General features: G+C 36.6%; 1 protein-coding gene across 3 annotated transcripts in view; it reads right to left on the bottom strand.

Annotated features, from left to right (window-relative positions):
• Positions 1–22005, bottom strand: part of arhgap46a (Rho GTPase activating protein 46a) — a 76051-nt gene that overhangs the window by 42346 nt on the left and 11700 nt on the right. For all 3 annotated transcript variants that reach the window (XM_028446617.1, XM_028446618.1, XM_028446619.1), the window contains exon 2: positions 2284–2763. In XM_028446617.1, the coding sequence (XP_028302418.1) occupies positions 2284–2763 (480 nt within the window). The remainder of the gene's footprint in view (positions 1–2283; positions 2764–22005) is intronic.

The following is a 22005-nucleotide window of genomic DNA, read 5'->3' as shown; positions in this document are numbered from 1 at the left end:
AAAAGTCAGTGTGGGTCTGGACTCAGTGCTTGAAATACAAAATAATCCTGAAAGCAGTTTTCATTTTGGCAGGCATTTAAGGATTTAGTTTTAGTTTTACTGTAATCTGAAGATAACATTTGGTTTCAGTTTTTGAGATATTTTAGTCCTCAATAGTTTTAGTCGACCAAAAGAAAATGTTTTTTAGTCCTTCTTATTTCAGTCAACTTTTAGTCAAGTTTAATTGTTCATTTTAAAGTTCCGAAAGTAGTTTTACAAGCCAAACACTTAATTTCACTCACTGCCATTGACGTAAATATACATCAATTGTGTTTTTCAACGGCGGTTGCTAGGAGACACTGTTACGGACCTCTCCAACGAATATCGGCATTGTACTATGATGCAGTGACCAATTGGTGCCCTGTAGGTGGCAGCAATGTACCTTTGGATGAGAGATTAGCCGTGATGTGCACCATCAGCAGGGAGGGAGAAACCATGGACGAGGGATAAAAAAGCACTACGAGAAAAGAAGGTGAAGCTCCTAGCAGCTCACACTCGAGCAGAACATGTGTGGACCTAAGTGGACTATTGAGAGTGTCATGATCGTGAGAGAAGACGATCAACAACCCAGGCCAAACGGGTCGACTCTGCAAGTCGGGGAGTAGGAGGTAGTTGAGTGTGTAGAGACTGAGGGGGGGAGACTTGGAGGAAGGCCAAAATATGGTAGGGGAACATACAACTCTGGCCCAGATAGCAAAATAATAATAATTTTGCCATCAAAAGCCCGGTCTCAGTGTTGTTTTTGTTGTTTTATAGAAGGAAACCAATATTGAGGTGTCACTCAAAGTCACTAGCAAGATTTTTTCAGAAAAAGCTTTTTTTCTCAGCTTTTTGTCAGAAACTGGCCTTTTGTGTGAAACTTACCTATATTCAACTGCTGATTACGGAAGAACGAAACCAGTTAGAAACAAAGAAAATTCTGATAAAAGTAGAGTCTATTCTTTCATAATCTGGTTTCAGATTTTACATAGTCATATTACAAAATGTTCTGTGGGTCTTTAAAATCAGTCAAAATGTTGTAAAATGGCTGGCAGTGAGGGGGTTAACTGTTCTGAAAATGGCTGGCAGCACATTGAGTTAAACATGTTAAGTGTCCGCAGATAATAATACTTCTAAATTATAGAACTGTTAAAACAATGTAAGCCTTTTTATATTGATGTTCTCTTTTGTAGGAAACAAACATTTATTTGAGTTTAACATTAACACTTAAAATGTATCAGACACAATCAGATTCATTGAGAAGCTTAAAATAAGTTTACACAACAGTAAAAGATTGTAGGCACTGATAGTTTCATATACGGGTATTACAGTATGTCAAGAAAGTTCACTTCTGAGCACATTGACTTAAAATAAGGGCAGATCTGCAGGCAGACACCATGTACATGTGTTACCATGGCAACATAATCAAACAAAGTGGTAGACTGTCGACATATTGCTAGTTTTTGTCTATTATTGGACTTCACTGGGAGAACAGTTTTAGCTTGTCATAGAAAAAAAAGGTTGTTAATGAATATATTTCTTTATTATTTTCAATTTGATGAAGCAATTTAATAAAATAATTAAAAAGATGATAAAATAAGAAAGTCAGTGATCAAAAATAAAGCAGAGAAGGAAAAACTTTTTAAAACATAAAACTACAAAATTAAGAACCTTAAAAATTATAAAAATCATAAAGCACTAGATAAAAGCCAGACTGAATATTTAGGTTTTTTGGTTACGTTTAAAAACTGTAATATTCTCAGCTCCTCTCAGATACTCCAGCAGACTGTTCCACCGTCCTTAGAGAATAAAAACTGAAGGAGGAGAAAATGTTTAGTTTTGCTCTTTGGAACAGTTTAAAGTGTAGCAGAAGGTTTGTTAAACAATCCACTAATCCTGAATCTGAACCCTCTCTCCAGCCTTACTGTTGTTGTTGTTGGTGTTTATTATTATTTTTCAGTCGTACTGTTGTTGGTGTTTATTATTATTTTTCAGTCGTTCTGTTGTTGGTGTTTATTATTATTTTTCAGTCTTTCTGTTGTTGGTGTTTATTATTATTTTTCAGTCGTTCTGTTGTTGGTGTTTATTATTATTTTTCAGTCGTACTGTTGTTGGTGTTTATTATTATTTTTCAGTCGTTCTGTTGTTGGTGTTTATTATTATTTTTCAGTCGTACTGTTGTTGGTGTTTATTATTATTTTTCAGTCATACTGTTGTTGGTGTTTATTATTATTTTTCAGTCGTACTGTTGTTGGTGTTTCTTACCTCTGTGAGTCTTTGCTTCCATCGGTGCTGCTCCCGTCTCCCTGTGACCTGCTGTCCACTGCTGGGTCCAGCTCAGGTTCTGCACCCTCATCGTTGTTCTCTGGTTCTTTGGGTCCAGGACAATCTGGTTCCTTCTCTGATGGGAGGCTTCCCACGCTGCTGATAGTCCCTGTGGTCTCAGGTGTGCTCCTGTGGCCCTCGGCCTGCTTGGCCTGTTTGGCCCTGCAGCGCTTCATGGCCTGGAGCTGGGACAGGGGGACTATATCAGCCCCCTTTGGTCGGTGCCAGACGGTGCGGCGCCCCGTGGAATTGTAGTAGTAGAAGCGGCCGCTCTGGGGGTCAAATAACTCCCACCACTGGTTGCCGTCGGCCTGGCGGACTGGAACACCTGGAGGGGGCTCCCAGCCACATTCACCGGTGATCAGATTCACATACATGCGCTCGTGGGAGCGCGGCTCCAGGATCTCCACCCAATCAGAGCTGCACGAGAAACAGAAACAATGTTAGCGTTGTTCCTGCTGCATATATGTCTAATAATTTTTGCCAAGATGAGGAAAAACAGCAACATCGTATCACCTACAATACTAATGTCCAACTCAAGGCCCATGGGCCAAGTTCAGCCCGCCAGAGCATCTAGTCTGGCCCGCAGGAAGGTTCAAAGTAGAGCTGGGCAATATATCGAGATTCAAGATAAATCGTGTTTTCTATTTTGGCGTCGATATAGCTGCGTTTTTGTTTTTTACTTGTTTTTATTCATACAATCATTGTAGAAATCACATTATACACGTATTTATTAGTTTTCATAGAGTACAGTCAAACAGTGTCCTTTACAATTTTTCCATATTTCTGAGATATGTATTTTACAGCTTATTTTGTATTAAAATGCTCGTTTTAGTAGTCGCTGCTCTCGTTACTTCTCAGAACAAAATGAAAAAAAACAGTTACTGATCATTTCTGAGTGTGTTCTAAGACAAACCTTCACCTAAGCAAGCCACACTATACTATACTCACTCACATGTGCTGTCCCTTAGTGGAAAAAAGGCCAAAAGTAATAATTATAATAATAATACATTTTATTTGTATAGCGCTTTTACAGTGCTCAAAGACGCTTTACAGGGATAAACAATAAGTAAAAATACTGAGGCAAAGACTTAAGTAAAAACACAATTAATCTAAAAAAAACATGATTTTATTAAGATATGACTTTTTTTATCACAAAATTATTACTTTTTCTGATAAAATTATGACCATTTTCTTAAAATTATTACTTTATTCTGAAAATATTGACTTTAATCTCATAAAATTATGATTTTATTGAGATACGACTTTATTCTCATAAAAGTACGACTTCATTCTCAAAATATTGTGACTTTAATCTCATAAAATTATGATTATATTAAAATGCAACTTCATTCTAAAAATATATATGTAATTTTATTCTCAAAAAATTACAACTTTAATCTCGTAGTACCTAGATTTTTTTTTTTAATTGCAATGTGGTAGAGAAAAATCTAATTCACCAGAACATTTTGGAGTCAAAGAGGACAGAGCTGAGACAAACAGGATTACACACATTCAAACCTCCATGAACTTAGTTTCAGAGAAGTTGTCGGACACGGTCAGTGGGAAACGCAGCTTGTGAGAGAGTTAAAGTAAAATAGCAATATTTGATGCATTAAAATCTTTTATATCAAGACTTAAAACATGCAGTGCAACATCTATTTAAATATGAAAGTATACATTATGATCAATCAAATATTGAAATACATATTAAAGGGGAAATATTATATTTTTTTTTACTTTTTAAAACAGTTCCCTGTGGTCTAAAATAATGACATATCTGTGCTTTTGGTCAAAACATAACATGAATCAAGCAACAGGGGAAGTTTATGAATTTGTATAAATTAGCTCTTTCAGAATGCTCCGTTATGCGGGGTGTGTTCCTGGAGTTGTAAAGACCTCCCCCTCCCCCGCCCTTCTCTTCCACGGGGTGTGCCAAAACAAGCCGAACATGCTAGTCTTTGCAACCTACAAGTTCTGTATGTCATTTTACCATTAGCCATCACTCCTTCGCTAGCAGGAAAAACAATGGCAGACTCTCGCAAAAGTCTTCATCAGGGGGAGGGTGGAGATACCAGCAGAGGGGAGGGTATTTTCTTTCCTGATTCAACTTGTGATGTCACAAACTAAGAAAATTTGAAACTGAGCAAGAGGAAGAGGAAAGGAGTTTACAAGACAGAAAATGGAACTACGAGAGTTGATGCTGAAGTTTCCAGCAGCTCACACTTGACCAGAGCATGTGTGGAACTAAGTGGACTGTTGCGAGTGTCGCGATGGTGAGATAAAACAATCAAAAAAATGGGGCGAGCGCTGACACTCGGCATGTCCGGGATGAGGAGGAAATGATGGGGGAGAGACTTGGAGGAAAGCCATAATACAGTAAGAAATCCATTCAACTCTGACATAGATAGCAAAATAATAATAATTTTGCCATCAAAAGCCTGGTCTCAGTGTTGTTTTTGTAGTTTCATAGAAGGAAACTAATGCTGAGGTGTCATTAAAGCAAAAAAAATTGCTTCAAAGTCACTAATAGTTTTTTTCAAAAAAAGCCGTTTTTCTCAGCTTTTTGTCACAAACTGGCAATTTGTGTGAAACTTGCCTCTATTCAACTGTTGATTACAGAGGAACGAAACAAGCTAGAAACAAATGTCTTTTTTCTGATTAAATTAGAGACTTTAATCGTTCGGAAATGGTGTCAGAATTCAGATTGTCATAGGACAAAATATTCTGTGGGTCTTTAAAAAATTGAGGGGGGTAGAAATTTTGAAAATGGCTGGCACTGAATGAGTTAACAGAGTTGTACCCGTGGGAATAAATTTGAGTCACCAGATTCTACTAGAGGGGAATAATTGTTAAAGCCTTAAAAGGAACAGAGCAGCTTTTCTTTCCTCTCTTGTCATCTTTGTTTGTGGTGAGTTAGCTGAGACCATCCCAGGGGACACAGAGTTCAGTATTAGACAGAACACAGTTACAGCCACCAGTTTGTCTTTTGTTTTTTTTTTACACAAAATCAACCTGGTGTCAGAAATAAACGCAGTCTGTGTCTGTTGGCAAACGTACACTGGCACCCTGTTAGCTGGGAGAGCAAACACCAGCTGTTCATGGTTTGTAGCAGCAAAGCTTTGAGTAACACCTTTGTAACCATGATGTATTAATCTGCTTTCCTTTCATGTGCCTTTAGCAGCAGACTGCATCCTCCCCTTACACCACCTTGTTCTAAAAGCCTGGTGAACATGGAAATAGAATGGAAAGAGTTTCTGTCATTTCTATATATTTTAGTTCTGGTTTTGTGGATTTTTGTTGTTGTTTTGTATATTTTTCTGTTAGTTTTGTGCATTTTTGTTGTCATCTTGTAAGTTTTTGGACTATTTTTTTTATGTTTTCTGTCATTCTGTAAATGTTTGATGTTTTGTGTGTAATGAGTAGGGATGATAACTGGTTCCCAGTAATCCAATTCCTAGGAATCCTTTGTTTGCTTGCCTGTCAATGCCACTTATCGGTTTCTCTTACATCACAAATACGTGATGACGTCACACGCAAGCAGCGTATTTTGGTTCTTAACTTTTCAAACATGGCACCAAAGCAGAAAACTTGATGGTTTGGCTATGTTTCACTATAATTCCTCCTGGAGGATTTTGTATATTTTTCCATTTTTTATTTTTAGTCCTCTTGTGTGTTGATATAAGCAATTATGTTTGTTTTGTATATGTATATGTGTTTTCAGTAGTTATTTTGTGGATTTTTGTTGCTCTTTTGTGTGTTTTTCCAATAAATTTTACATGTTTTTGTTGCTGTTTTGCACAATTTACTGTTATTTTGTATAATTCAGTTGTTCTTTTGCATATATTTGTTGTTGTTCTGTATATTTTTCTGTTAGTTTTGTGCATTTTTTGTTTTAATCTTGTAAGTTTTTGGACTAAATTCGATTTTTTTCAGTTTTCTTTTCTGTATTTTTGTTCACATTTTGTGTTTTTCTGTTGTAGTTGTGTGTGATTTTCTGTCATTTCTCTACATTTTAGTTGTAGTTTTGTGTATTTTTGTCATTTTGTATATTTTTTTATTTTTTATTTTTTAGTCATCTTGTGTGTTGAGTCTGTTTTTGTTGTCATTTTGTGTGTTTTTCAACTAATTTTATGTATTTTTGCACATTTTTCTGTTTATTAGTTTGTTTTTTTAAAATAATTTTGTTTTTTTGCTGTTGTGGTTTGGTGTAATTTTTTGGTGTGGAAGAGTGCAGGAAATGTCTACAGTTTCCATGTGTCCCTGTGCTCTATGATCTATGCTGTGAACCCATCTGCTCCAATCTCTCAAAACAGGAAAGCAGCTCTGACCTGAGTGGGCTCAGCATCAAAGGAATTTACTTCTTACTATCATAACATAAAAATAATTCTAAAAAAAAATCATCAAATGATTGCAAAGCAACATCAAAGTTTCAACCTTTTACAAAAAAGGCGTCCAACTGAAAGGAGACGTTTTTTTTCTTCATCTGATTATTAGATTGGCAACACTTAATGTCCGAGAAGGCGAACAAATAATAGGGCATTGAGAAGTTACTGCCCTCCCACACATACCAGATCCTTCATCCTTTTATTGCTCCAGCTCACAAAAGAGGCGTTCCCACACGGAGAATCTGATCTCTCCACGCTGCATTCTTTCTCCGACACTGCCTGTGTTTCTCATCTCTGAGTAAATGGCGTTTGTATCCAAAATCCATTCAAATCTGTTCCTCGTGAACAGCAGCAATGAGCATCAAATAAGGGAAAGCTGTGGCTTTTCATGCAGCGAGGAAACGAGACGAATAGATTTAAGAATTAAAACAAACCCAATGATGACCCCCCCCACACCCACAGTGGGACAGGTTCTGCTGCACAGGGTGTAACGATTGCAAAAGCTCGCCCTGTCCATGCAAATAAACAGCCGTTAAAAGCTGAGAGTGTACCTGCTGGTTTATGTTGACTCAACTTGATAAGCAGGAAGACAGACCGGTGTAACGCTTCCAAGGTCTAAAAAACATCACACGGCTCATTAGAACACAATGAGGACTATCTTTGATACTCCAAGCCTCAACTGATGTTTAAATCTGAAAAATTATCAAATCATCATCATCAAAATCATCATTTCTGGTGAAAAAAAGGGATTTCCCAGTCTTGTAGTGCACATTTTTAATAGATAAAAGCAATTATGTGTGAAACTGATCCACAGAATCAATCACCCCTGATAAAGGATGCAGACACATGTTCATAAAAGGTTATTATTAATGTTCTCTGGGAACACGCCAACACTAAAGCTCTTTATTAACATTTCATTTACATTGTACAAATGTGGTTCCAAGACATATTACTAATAAATTCCATGTTGGGCTGAGTAAAATTACTTTAATTTGTGTTGACGTTTCAAAACTTGGACTTTTAGCTGAAGAAATTGAAAATGAAATAAAATAAACTGTTTCCATGAATTTTGCAGACGGTCTAGATCATTTGTCAGAGTAGTGGCAACAAAAAAGTGATTGTCTGATCTGAGGGCCACATTTAGAACCAATGACCAATCTGAGCAGGAATACAAAGGAATTCTGTGATTGTATTGCAGTTTTGTGTATTTTTAGAGATGTGTCTGTTTTTTATATTATTTCTCATTTTGTGTGTTTGTTGTGTTTCTTTAGCAGTGTTTTGTATTTTTGTTGTTTTCTGTGTTTTTCAACTCATTTTGTGTATTATTGTTGCCGCTTTGCATAATTCATTATTTTGTGGATATTTTTTGTAATTTTTGTGTGATTTTCTGTAATTTCTCTATATTTTGTAGTGGTTTTGTGGATTTTTTTGTCTCTCAATCTGTACATTTTTTATGTCTTGTGTGATGAGTCAATTTGTGGATTTTTGTTGCTGTTTTGCATAACTTACTATTTTGTGTATTTCTGTTGTCATCTTGTAACTTTTTGGACTTTGCTTAATTTTTATGTAGTTTTGTGTGATTTTATGTGTATTTTCTTGTAGTTTTGTGTATTTCTATCTCTCAATCTGTAAATTATTTATGTTTTTGGACTCATTTTTGTTGTCTGTATATATTTTTCCATTTTTATTAGTAGTTATTAGTCTTGTGTGTTTTTGGAGCAATTTTGTGTGTTATTTTTGCTTTTCTGTGTATTTTTATGTCATTTTGTGCATTTACTTTGCGGTGCGGCACAAATTAGATTGAGGCCCTTTGTCCATGTCTGGTCTAGTATAAACGTTCCTTCTACACACATCAAACTGGGATCAGTTCCAGTACACTGCCACCACTAACAGGATAAGCAGGTTCAGAATATGACGAGAAAGGAAGTACGAGTTTGATTCCTCACTGGAACATGAAAGAAGTGAAAACACTGCTCATAAATGCTTCATCAGCTGTGTGTAAATAATACACCCAGTGTTCTCCTATCCCACACAGGCACAGGCCCTCTTTCACTATCTGGTTAAAGGAGATGCTTCACTAGGCCACGTTTATTGCACACAGACTAAAAATAAAGATTCTGAAAAACCCCAACGAGGCGTAAACATAAAAACTGGTGGATAGTACCCACGGTTTCTCCATCGTCCCACTACTACACCCTGTCCCTGTTGTGTCAAGGACAAAAAACACGTTTATTACCTATCTTTCATGGACAGCTCTAAAAATAATATAAACTGAGAGAGAACGTTTTCCCAGACAAGGGCAAAAACAACTGGATCCAGTTAATGGAATCTGCCCTATTGTTCCAAGCCTACGCCAAATGTAAATGGCACCTTTCCCAGCGGCAGTAAACACGCACAAGTGAACAATGGAGTCACTGGAAATAGGGTAACAAGCAGCCTTGTGTCATTGTCCCACTTTGGGTTTGAAACAAACTAAAAATGCCAGTGTGGTTTCTGATTACAGCTACAAGATAAACCAAACCCCGAGAGAGAAAAACACATCATACATAGAGCGAACAGTTCTACACACAGTTAAATAGTTCCTGAAAACTTTAGGAATCATTGTAACATTTCTACTCAGGACAATTTTAAAAACTCCTCAGCCATAAACTCATTTTTACTCAAGTACAAGTACAAGTAAGCCTTACATAAAATACTCAAGTACATGTAAAAAGTAGCTCAATTAAATAGTACTCAAAGTACTTGGTAATACATTTTACCATGGTTCCCTTGCATACAATAAACATCTCATGTATAAACTTAAAAAGGAAAGAGACCAAATCTTTCACAATTGCAACTTCATTTATTTTTCCACAAAAGCATCTATATAAAATAAAAGGTTTGTCAAAATGTACAATTATTTTTCAAATAAAAAAACACCAATTAATTAAATTCAAAATACAAATAAAATAAATTCTCAGGCTCTAAATGAAGCTACATTTATGAACTTAATTTACTCAGTAATGGTTTGGCGTAGAAATGTGATCGATAACATGACTTCTTTTAAAATGTACCTAAACTGACCTTGTAATGTTAACACATAATTCTGAATGAAAATGGTACGGTAATTCCAAATTAGGTGGTTGGATTATTCCGATTTTAATTTTTGAATTGCACAGGCAGTAATATGACCAAGTTTATCAATGTACCGGTTGTTAGAGCTACTATCTTTACCAGGGAGCAAATATTTATTCCTGTTGATTGTTTTCCATAGTTTTATTGGGCTTTATTTACCGATGATTAGTTCCCATCTCCTCCTCCTGCTCAGAGGACGAAAGTGAAACAATGTGTTATCATCGAGCTGCTGCTTCAAAACTACAATCAAAATAAAAGTGAAAATAGTTCTTATTATGTAGTTTTCTATATTGTAAACCTGAATAAGTCACCACAGCTCAAAAACTTCAGGCCATTGATTGCCTCAATTTTTTTTAAGTTCATTAACTTAAAAGTCCAAATTTTCCAGAACTTAAAAGGTTGAATGACTGGCTACTTGTACTTTTTGATAACACTTAAATTAAAGTGCTATATGAATTAAGTTTATTTTTAAATAATCCCTAATTGGAACAATATAACTTCATCATTCTTAGCATGTAATTACATAATTCTATTAAGTTGTGTTTTTAAGTTATGCTTACTTATAAACAATCAGAACCCTTCTCACTCCCCAGACCTAAAGCGGAATTGAATAAAGGCAAATAAATCCGTTTTCAATGTGAACCTCAATTCGGAATAATTAGTTCCACTAAACATGAAGCAGAGTTCAAATTAATAAAACATCATGTAATCGTGGCCATTGTAACATTTCTAATTAGAACAACTTTAAAAACTCACTCCAGCCTCCTCAGCCATGAACTCATTAAGATTAGATAAAATTCAAAAGCAGCGAACCGATTAATCTCCCATTTATCATGTTCTCTGCTGCTAAGGTAACCCTTAACCTTCTCCAACAACACCCTATTCTGAGCCGGTGCCTGAGACTGTCCCTGGAGGACCGGGGCAGGCGGGGTTCTCAAACAGGGGCTGCCATTCATCTGGGCTACGTTAGCATGACTCCCACCATCAGTGCCAGTGTCCTCTCAGGCCTGGTGTATTTACAGAGCCTCCACAACGTCCTATTTACAGACATAAAACACTCTTTCTGCTTGGATACAGGTGTAAATATATACATCTTACCTTTAGGAAACGTGTTCACAAATGCAACATAACTGTTAAAACTGAGCAAGCAGAGACAAGTACCTCACCCTGAAACCAGCTCTGATGATCTGCCAACAAAAGTAAACTTCCATTCTATTTGGATATGTATATGAAACATGGACAAAGTGTATTCAGCATGGCTGCTAGGCAACCTGCTTATCTAAATACTGTAGGAACACGGGCGTGCTGCTGGCTAAAAGAGAGTGTAACTGTAAACCAGTGCACTATGTGTGTGTGTGTCTCCTGTGTTAGAAAGACTAAAGGTTCCCACTGTGGGTAAGTTACAGGGACAGAAAGGCTGCCTTGGAACAAACGGACAAAAAACACCACTCAGGAACATTTTACACAAATGTTCAGCACAACAAATAAAATATGTAAGGAATTTAGCAAAAAAAATGTAAAAATACATTAAGTGCTGCGAGTCATAAAAGCTTAATAACATACAAATCAGTCCATGGGGGCCAAACATTTTTAGATTTATATGTTAAAGTTTTCTTTTATTCATTATTATTTCCTTTATTTTTCATGTTTCGACTGTCAGCTGCCAGTCTTCTTCAGAGGCTTGTCCTAATGCAGGGTTCTCACAGTGTAAGTGGATCACGTGGCGCGCAAACAAGTGTTGCAGTGTTTTATTATGTGGGACCCGCAGTAAAAAATGTAAAGATTATGAAGCACACTGTTTATAGTGGACAGTAATTATGGGTTACAAAGTGTAGGATGCACACAGAGCTTTAATCGGGCTAAAAAAAGAAGTCCTGACCCGGCCTGAGCCCGACAGAACACGGCCCGACCCCATCTGACCCGAATTAAGTTGTATTCGCTTCTCGATTGTGCAGATTAAAGAGAGAGTTTAAACAACACGGACACGTTTGGAAGTCCCTTTCGTGTCCAAGTATGCAACAAATATTACGCTACTGTTTAAAAAAGAAAAAAAAAAAAAGGAAAACCCCCCTATTCTGGTTGAATCACAGCGCTGGTGTCCCCTACGCTCAACAGCGGTGGCAAGAACACTGATTTAGCTGCGACATTTGCTCCCGTTTGATATCCAAAGTATAGAAACAATTAGATCGTGGCCGATAAATCCATAAACTACTGTTTCCTGTACAAAGTGCATGTTTTGGGAAAGGATTCATGATTATTATTGGTTTTCTACAGCCTAACATGACATCTTAGAGCTGGTGGGGACTATATTTTTTACCATAGATTTATATAAATCATCAAAAGATAATTTGCTTGAAATGAAGAAGATGAAATGGTTGAAATTGCTGCTTGAAAATTTGTTTTGTTCTCCACTGGAAACACTCTCTAATTCACATTGACAAGAAAGTTTGGTACAATTGTACAATTGTGGGATGTGGAGTCCTATAGACAGATGCATAGAAATGTTTTTACTTCAATCTTACTGTGATTTCTTGAGTTTGACACAAAAACTCTGTTGCGGCAAAAAAATGGTGGATGCTTATATTTGGGGTTTACGCAGAAAAATGCACTAAATGTCTGGCGGCATGAGGTGATATCACAGGGAATACAGGGAACAAATTAGAACAAAAATGTACAAAGAAATCATGGTAAGAATTAAGTAAAAACACTTCAATGCAACCGCCTATGGGACACCACATCCCACAATGCAATGCGCAAAACTTTTTTGAAAATTTCAATAAACTGAGGGTTTAGATCAAAACAAATTTTCAAGCCTCGATCTCAGCCTTTTACATCTCTTCTTTTCAAAGCAAATGATCTTTGATTGATTAATTTATGAGGCCTACACTTTGTCTTTATCTGATAAATAATCCTTGTCTCTAGCAGCTTTAAATACGTTACAATTGTGTGATTTGCAACAATGAAATGGCTCTATCTATATATAATTACATTCATTCTGATGAACCAGAATGATGTTACTTTACTAAAAACATGTTTAAATCCCTTCACAAAGTTCCTGCAATCCTTAAAGCAGATGTTTTCATGTGTTCTTTGAGTTTTGTCGCTATATGAAAGATGATGAGCAGCTACTGGAGTCCAGAACAATCCGTGAGCGACGGGAGGACACGGCTAGAATGACAGGCGAAAAAAATGCCCTGCACCTGTCATCCTCACATTCTTTGGCTCTTTTGTTTCACACCTCTCATTCCTGCCCTGTCACCACCGTGTGTGTGCGTGCATGTGTGTGTGTGTGTGTTCAAGTCAAAGTCACGGGACAATCGGCCTGTGTATGCTGCATATAATTCAACAATAAACAAGCTGGCGTGAGGCGTGCAGACTGTGTTACAGAGCAATGGGCTCACAGGAGGCATTTCAACCCCTCAGCAGCTCTAATAAAAGTTAATGCTGCGGGGGTTAAAATGCCCTTTACTTTTACAGCCCTGAGGGGATAAACATTGACTCCGACAGAGAAGTTAATACAGATAATCAGTAATGGTCGAGTGATCAAGTAACGATCAGCAAAAACTCATCATGAATAAACACTGAAATATAATGTCTATAAGAGATAAAAAGGACAGAGCAGAGGGAACATATTGGACCATGGTCTCATAATGGGTTTTATCTAGAGCAGGGGTGTCAAACATATTTTAGTTCAAGGGTCAAATATGGACCACTTTGACCTCAAGTGGGCTGCGAACTTTAGCGGGAAAACTAGCAATTTCAACATTTTTCTGCCATATAAATATTTGTACATTAATTGACGTTAAAGACAATGTCCAATCCAATCCAATACATTTTCAATCATTTCACGTGATGGCAGTCATTGTTCTCGTAGGAGTTCTTCCTATTATTTTTCTTCCGCAACTTCTATGTCCTGGAACTCCTCCGAGGCTATTACTGCAACACTAATGACACGTATGTCATCTCATAAGAGTAATATCAACGATGTGCAGTCGACCTTTTTTGGAGACAAAATGTCAAGGTTGCATCAAGTGTCAAAAATCAAAAATTTCCATATCTCTATAAATATTAATCGTACAAGTTGAATGCTTACATTTAAGAAAAGCTCATCTCAAGTATTTTATTTATTTGGACCCAAGCTGGACAACCTACCAGTAAAAAGATCGGTAGGGGTCAAAGTTCATGACGTCACAAAAAAAAGAAATATATATATATATATATATACTTTTTTCCCTATAACTTGACCACAAATTGTGATATAGTGCTCAGACTAGTACTATTGAACAACATTTCCTTTCAAAATGTGACCTTGACCTTCGTCTCAAGGTCATATTTAAGGTCAAGGTCAGTCTTCTGTTTTTCCTGCATTATTACTTTCAATTTATTTAGTAGAAAAAAATTTGTCAACAAACCAGATACAGGTTGTCATTTTTGTCAATTTTCTCAATTTCCAAATACATATTGGCCTTGCGAATACAGGTCTTGCCTAGTTTTTAACCTGAAATTATTGAAAGAACTCTAAATTTTTCCTCAAATTAAATAAAAATTGCTCACAAAATGAAATAAATTAAAAGTAATTGCAGGGACTGATATCTGTCACTTATTGCTTGATAATGGGTCGGTTTTGACCAATGTCTTAAATAAGCTGTAAAACGCACTAAAGATCTTATCTATCATCTGATTTGTTTTGTTTTTCAATCTCTTGGTTACTTTGTTTGACTTCCTAATCAATGAAAATATTGGTATAAATATTTTTGGTGTGGACGTTTGAGCCTTTTTTTGTCAGTATACCCCTAAATTTATATTTCTCATTAAATAGTTAAGAAGAACCAACTGGTAAACTTGATACAAAACACATTTTAATAATAATTAACTGTGCATGTTTAAGATGTAACATGGTTTCCCAGTTTTGCATTTAATTACATTGTAAATGACAGTTTTTATTAAACTTACATGCCAATTACAACTACAAAGCCAATTATCTGAACTTTTAAAATTACAAATACAGTTATAATTATGTCATAATTGTAATTATTTACCATTTAGGTGATCCCAACCCTGATGGAGATGTGTTGAAGCTTTCTTTAGACTAGGATTTATTTTAAAAGTAAACCTGAGCTCAGGCTCTTTTTACTTTGTCTAACATTGTTCTCTTTCTTTCTTTCTTTCTTTCTTTCTTTATTTTTCTCTTTTTAAACTCCACCAGTGGCAGTTGTCAGTGTCCATTCCCCAGGCTCCGTTTGCTGACACTGGCAAACCAGTCTGAACGAGAGGTGGGGGGTGGGGGGTCATCTTTCACAGCCTGCAACACGTGAGGCAGGATGAAGCTTGTGCTTATGTTGAACCAAGTTGGCAACGTCCCAGGGACAGCAGAGAGAAGTAAAGCCCATTAAGACCCGAGCTGGGCGACTCCATGCCTGGCAGATAGAGCAAGTCTAATAAGGCAGGAAAAGACCAACAGAGGGGAGAGAGCACCCAAGCTCCTGATAATACTCCCCAGTGAGGGAGATCATGTGTTAGGTAGAGAGACACTGGACAGATCCAGGCTGAGCACAAATACACAAAAGAGGCAAGACTAAAATCGCAGCGGTAGACGCACGTAGCGCTCTACGTAGGCGTAGACCCCCTCCCAGTAACCTGACGTGCTCCTCCCAAAAATCCTGACTACACATTGAGGCAACATGGAACACAGGGGCTGTGATTGGTCCGCAACAAAACACACATGGTTAGGTACAGCAGGTAAGTAATAATTCAGAAATAAATTACATCTTAAGATGCTTAAAAAACATAAAACATTGTTTTCTGTGGCCGGAAAATAAACAAGGGTTATTTAATGCTCATTTGTAACAACACACACACACACAACCGCCTAGCGGCACGGCGGCCAATCGCTTAGCGATGCGTTCCCTCGAAGCAGAACTACAGTTGGTTAACATCTGCTTCACGCTGGTGGCGTAGGTCCTGGCACAGAAGTATATACCTGTCTTAAGGCTGTGTTGTAAATGTCATCCTAACATACTGTACTATGGTACTCTAGGGTCCGATAAAATCAGTTTTATTTTTTTTCCAAATTCCATTTTATTTTTTCCCAAATTCGGTGTTTTCCACATAATTTTTTTTAACTTCTGTCTTCTTTAGAAATATTAATTAAATTTTTTCAGAAAATATTAGTTTTTAACTCGTGCAAAGAAAACAAAATAAATACTAACTAGGCAAGACCTGCATTCGCAAGGCGAATACGTATTTGGCAAAAATGGCAACCTGTATCTGGATTTGTTGACAAGTTGTACGTGAAACTGTCTCGTGAAGTCATGAACTTTGACCCCTATTAATGTTGCAAGTGGGAGGTTATACAGGTTAGGCAAATTAAATTTAAAAAAAATTCCCCCTGATATAAGATGTTTAAAAATGTAAGCCTCAAAATTCTGTGATAATTATTTCTAGAGATGTAGCCAAATATAAGCCACACATTTATTGCAATCTAGCAAATGTTGCTCTTTTAGATAATGAAACATAAGAATAACTGTAATCTTTTTAACAATTCTTGAGCAAAGAATGTGAATGCATGCATAACAAAACAACATAGTAACAAGTATAGTTAACTGCATTTATTGATGCATTATCTTGGAACATAATATTGAAATGCAATAATAAACCACATAACGAAGTTTATTGAAAAGTAAATGTAGAAGTATTTTGAAACGTAACAGATTTTTTAAAAAATATATTCAAAATAATTTCCAGTATTCAGCATTCACAGAAAAGGAAGTAATATGTATTTTAAAGAGACAATATAAGTGGAATATTTGAGAACTGTCTATTCTTATTTATGGTTTACAGGTAAATGAGTATTTAGGAGTTTCAGCTGTGGATGACAGGTTGTCTGTAGATGAACAGGAGTGGCAGCAGCATTGGAATCTGAAATGAAAAACAGTGTATTGGTTATTTTAGATGTTCATTACAAACTTACACATCAATGCACTTATGTATGTTTTTTAGATTAATTCCACATGGACTGGGATAACATGTTTATGATGCAAATGCAAACAATTACAATAATATAGTTACACTTACCTACACTGAGATGTTGGATGACTGGAGATGACAACCCTTCTGAATCATCATGTTTGTAGTCATCTGTTTTCTGAATGTCATAACTAATTTTTCCACTCTATAACATACAGGTATGGAAGTCAAGATCAAAATAGAAAAGTTAAATTTAGACTTTTCTGTATGACAAAAGAGTTGCCTTGCATTATAAGAGCTTTTAGGGCATTACAAAGAATAATACATTCATCCAGATAACAGACAAGCCTAATTATAGTCCAATGTCATTGAGGCTACACAGAATAGTATTTTGTTGAAATTATGTTTTCGTCACCAGGTATTTAACTGTCCAATGTCTGTGAGGACCAAAGAGCTCAGATTCAATTGAGGACTCCCAGGCCTTGAGAATGAACATATCAACCATTTGCACTTTTGGCCCACAGTCTTTGACTTTCAGTTTCCCAATTTGGGATGACAGTTTATTTCTGTAGGTTGTTCTCATGATTAATTATTTGTAGTTGAACTGATTCGTGGTCAGAATAGTATGTTTGGATAACATTTGTAACTACATTTGGGAATGAAACAGTCTTTGTAAAGATTGCATCTGGCAATGAACCATATTTTGAGGTAGCAGTCTTGATATGCTGAGTGAAGCCAAAATTTCCAAAAACTTTGTGAATTGGATGAGTTCTGTCAGACAAGAGGTTCTCATTGAAATTTCCTGTAATTATGATATTGTCACATGAGTTCTGGTCTAAAGAAGCAAGTACTTTTGTAAAATCAGAACAGAATGCGGTCAAAGACTGGCTTGGTGGTCTGTAAATAAGAACAACTGCACACTTGGTGAACTTGTCACGGGTAATGTTGAGTGGGTCAATGTGATTAAGATTACATTTTTCATCACATCAGTATTGTTCATGAAGTCAGACATTTTGGACTGAAGACCTTGAATATTGTGATGGACAACAGTCAGCAAAGGACTACCAAGTAACGTGGGTAAACTGGTGACAAGGGGTTGCATCATTTGAATGTGTCTGTGCACTTTTTTGCTTCAATAAATAAGAGCTGGATTGAAGTTCTTCATAAAAAGTTCAGATAGTGTTGTTACACGACTCAGTGCATCATAGGCCTACCCACATGAGAAAGTTTGTTTTATGTCATACACTATTTGCTGTACAGTCAGTCCTTGTGTTTTATGCACAGTTGATGCCCATCCAAGTTTTAGGGGGAACTGTTTTCTATTGACATTAGCAATGTCTGACAAAGGTTGTTCAGCTCTTTCTATTTAAATTCCCTAAAGCATTTGTGACTGCTGTTTTTTCAGTTTTCTTTTGCCAATGTTTCCATTGTCAAATCTAACTCATATTTTGGGTATGATACCATCTGTATTTGGCTTATCAACTACCACAACAGTGCCAAATGCTCCATTGACAAGTCCATCAGCTGTATCTATATTTCTTGTAAGAGATTGTGCCATAATTCAATGCCTTGTATGTGATCTGGTACCACTAATGGTTGTGCTTTGACAGGTGGTAGTTGGTACATATCTCCAACATCCAAAATGGCAACATTTCCAAAGTAAAAATTCTTGTCATTGATGAAAAAGATTCACAGTATATATTTTATGCTCCATATTGTGCTGAACTGGACAAACTGGCATATTAATTACAATGTGGAAGGGGCATGCCTACAAAAATTATGGGAAATATTCACTGCTAAAATGTTGACAGTGAGCAAATCCACAAGTTTCTGAAAGCAGATGATGTATTCGCACACATGCCTGCCATTCGAGGTTCCCCAGAATACTGGAAGAAAACGCTCAGTGACCTATTTGCCATGATTCGACAGTTGGGCCTTCCTACATGGTTCTGCACTTCAGTTGTGCTGAACTGTCACGTTGGCCTGAAGTTATTGAAACTATCGTCAAAATGGAAGAGATGTACATTTTTGGGAACTTGATTGTCTACATTCAAAAGTCTTGCATTGAAATACTGACTATGAGTCAGATTCTTCTCTCTTGGTTGATCAAAGGTGTTCGCTCCTTTGGGGAATAATGCAGGGAATGCTCTGCCCTCTCCATTGTCCTCCTGGAATACACTAACTGGTGCATTTCCTTCAGCAGGTGCGACTGCATAGACTTTGTCGGACAACTGTGCTTCTGTTCTTAAATCTGGTGGCTGTAGGCAAGAGTCATTATGAAAACTTTTCATGTGATCATGCTCATTCGATTTCATCCTCTGTATATTTTTTCTTTTGGTTCTCATTGTTTTCAGCCTTTTTTTCAATAGCTGAGAGTATCATATCATCAGTGATGTCATCTTGCTCATTTAACAAATGCTGGGCCAAAGAATTTGTATCTGCTTGTTCAGACCAGTTGTTGTCAATTTTCACATCTTTGTACAAAGAATTGTTTTATTTGAGGAATTTCAGAGCATTTTCAAACTTGACAGTGTCCACAACTTCATAGGATACGTGTCCCTTAAATTTAATTTTGCATTTCAGTTTAGCAGGTATGATCTGGGAATCTTGAGTCAAAGGCGTTGGTAAGCCTGATCGGGTTTTCTCAACATCAGCATTGAGCATTATGATCGGTCCCTTTATTCCTTTCTGTCCACCTTGAGGTAAAACACCTATTTTCATGAAAGGCAAACGCAAAGCTATCAGTTGCTTCTATAAAGTATTCATGTCATTTAGAACTTGTGGAATTGGTTGACCCTGCCTGTAAGTTGTTAATAACAGCTTGTGGAGCCATACTTCCTTTCAGAAGATGTTTGTGACATGTTATGCAAATCCACTCTTCAACTTTTGCTGATTTAGTGATGGAACAGTTTGGTTCACAAGTTATACAGCAAATGTGTCAAATGTTGTTTAATGCACACATTGTAGCAAGACCCTTGTTGTTTTAGTAGTTCTTAATTTGATACTTTTAAACTTTTTTTTTAAACAATAGGCTCTGACAGACAATACAAGTGAACACAGGTATGTCAGTTTCACATTGTTGTCGAAATTCATTGATTACATTTGTTGGATTCTTGCCAATCTCTTTAGGCTAGATGTGTTGATTCCTAGCTTTTTGGATGAAATAGACTGAACTGAAAGCATGGGCTTGTGCTGATTTCTGTTTTACTCTTTACCTATGATCATCATTTTCCGCGTACTTCTGGACTGACCTTCGCTTAACTTTTGTTCTATGCTCATCGTTTTCTGCATACTGTCAATGGATCTCTGTTTAGTTCATTCTCTGTAATCTATGTTGTGTGCATAATTATATCTGGCTCTTTTCTTCTTAACCTCTTTGTACTATTCTTCTGCATACCTGGATTTTTTTTGTTTTTTTTCCAACTTCTGAAGTGTTCACTCTCTGAATACATCTGTCTATATTTCCAGTTTCTTTGAGCTCTGTATTCATCAGTACCAACTGTCAGTTTCTTGGGCATGATCTTTCTTCCCAATACGTCTCTTTTCAAAGCAATATTATCTTGAGTCGAGTAGTTAGTGCATAAAGCATACACCTCACGGACTACTTCATAATGGTTCTTTTTGATGGTTGATGTAATTTGACTGCCTGTTCATTTGCAAGCCAGGTTCTAAACTTTCTCCACTGAACATTGCCAACAGTGTGTCCTTTCAAAGCCAGTAACAGATGGTGAGTAACAGTAGATGTTTGTTGCCAGAAGGTGTGAGGTAACAAAAATTTCAACTTCTGTTGCCCAAGTGCCAGTTTGTGTCATTTTGGAATTGTTAATATATACATCTAGGTGTGTACGAGGTGGAAGGCAAAAATTCTCAACAGTTTCTTTGATATTATTCATGTGGGTTACAACAAGAGCCCACACTTCTATGTCTTAAGTTTCACTTCCACTCACATAATAACTGAAATATATAATTTGCTGAGGGTGATGTGCAACACACAGGCAGTCTCTATCTGCATCAAGATGATAACCTTGCTAGAAAAGTTTCCTTGTATCTGCGATGAAGTAGATTCCACTGGGCGAACTGAATTGTCACCTTCATTGCTGTCTGCAGAGAGATCTTTTGAGGAACTGGTGTTGTAAATGCTAGTATCGTTTTGTACACAGTTTGTGCCTTCATAAGTCGTAGAGAATCTTTCATTTGTGCTACAACTGTTAATTCCCTTCATTTCTCCAGTTTCCACAACAGTAAGGAAATTTCCTGCAGTGGCTAGTTTATTTGCATATTTCGCACGTCTTTCATTTCTTTCCGTTCGCAGAGATTTTCTTGACCGTTTTTTAAGTATGGTGACAGCCACGGTATCAAGGTTTTACTCGTGATGTTTGTTTTCTTTTGTTGTTTCTGTAGGGTATCTCTTACTTTATTTTCAGTTTTCCACAGTTTATCCAATTGCAGGTCTAGGACAGGAACATCCCAAAAAAACAAAAAAAGGAACAACATGAAATATATTTGCTTCCAGAAACATTTTCTTGCAAGTGCTGCGCAATTCTTTTCTCATATATAAGAATCATGATTTCTATAACTGTCAGACTCTTTTTCCTAAATCCTAAAAATAAATTTAGCCAGTAGAACATGTGAGATTTAGATAGATATTGGAACTCTTAAACAAAGGTTGTGTTGGTAACATCAGTGGTGCAATCTTACAAGGATTACTTTAGGAGCCCAAAGTGGCATAGCCCACTAATTTCAATTGTAACCTTCAGTGCACAGAACCTTCAGTGTGTTCTGCCCTTTACCAAGACATGAATTGAATAACAATGACAAGGGTAAATTAACAAAAATACATGAACTTTTCTTGAAGAGTTTACTTTACCTTTCAATTGATGTGATTGTTAAAGCTGTCAGGTCAGCCACAGGCTACAAACACATGTATTGCAGCAGCAATGGCCGTGCAATATCCTAAAAAACAGTACACTGTGTATCCATGTTAGTGCACACTTTTAAAAAAAAGACTGTTAAGAGTATCTTTCTTCCTGGACATTTCAGAGTGGTTGAGAGTTGTCCCTACTTTAGCATTAAAACACATGACCACTGGTCATTGGGTTCACCTGGACATTCACCAATATTCATTACAACAACATTTAAAGTTATTCAAGTAAACTATTTGTCGAAATTCTTCAGAAAGTGATGCTTAGATGTA

The sequence above is a fragment of the Gouania willdenowi genome, chromosome 5 (genome assembly GCF_900634775.1).
Source record: "Gouania willdenowi chromosome 5, fGouWil2.1, whole genome shotgun sequence".
Taxonomy (NCBI): Eukaryota; Metazoa; Chordata; class Actinopteri; order Blenniiformes; family Gobiesocidae; genus Gouania; species Gouania willdenowi.
The sequence above is the reverse complement of the archived record's forward strand: the minus strand, read 5'-3'. Positions and strand labels throughout refer to the sequence as shown.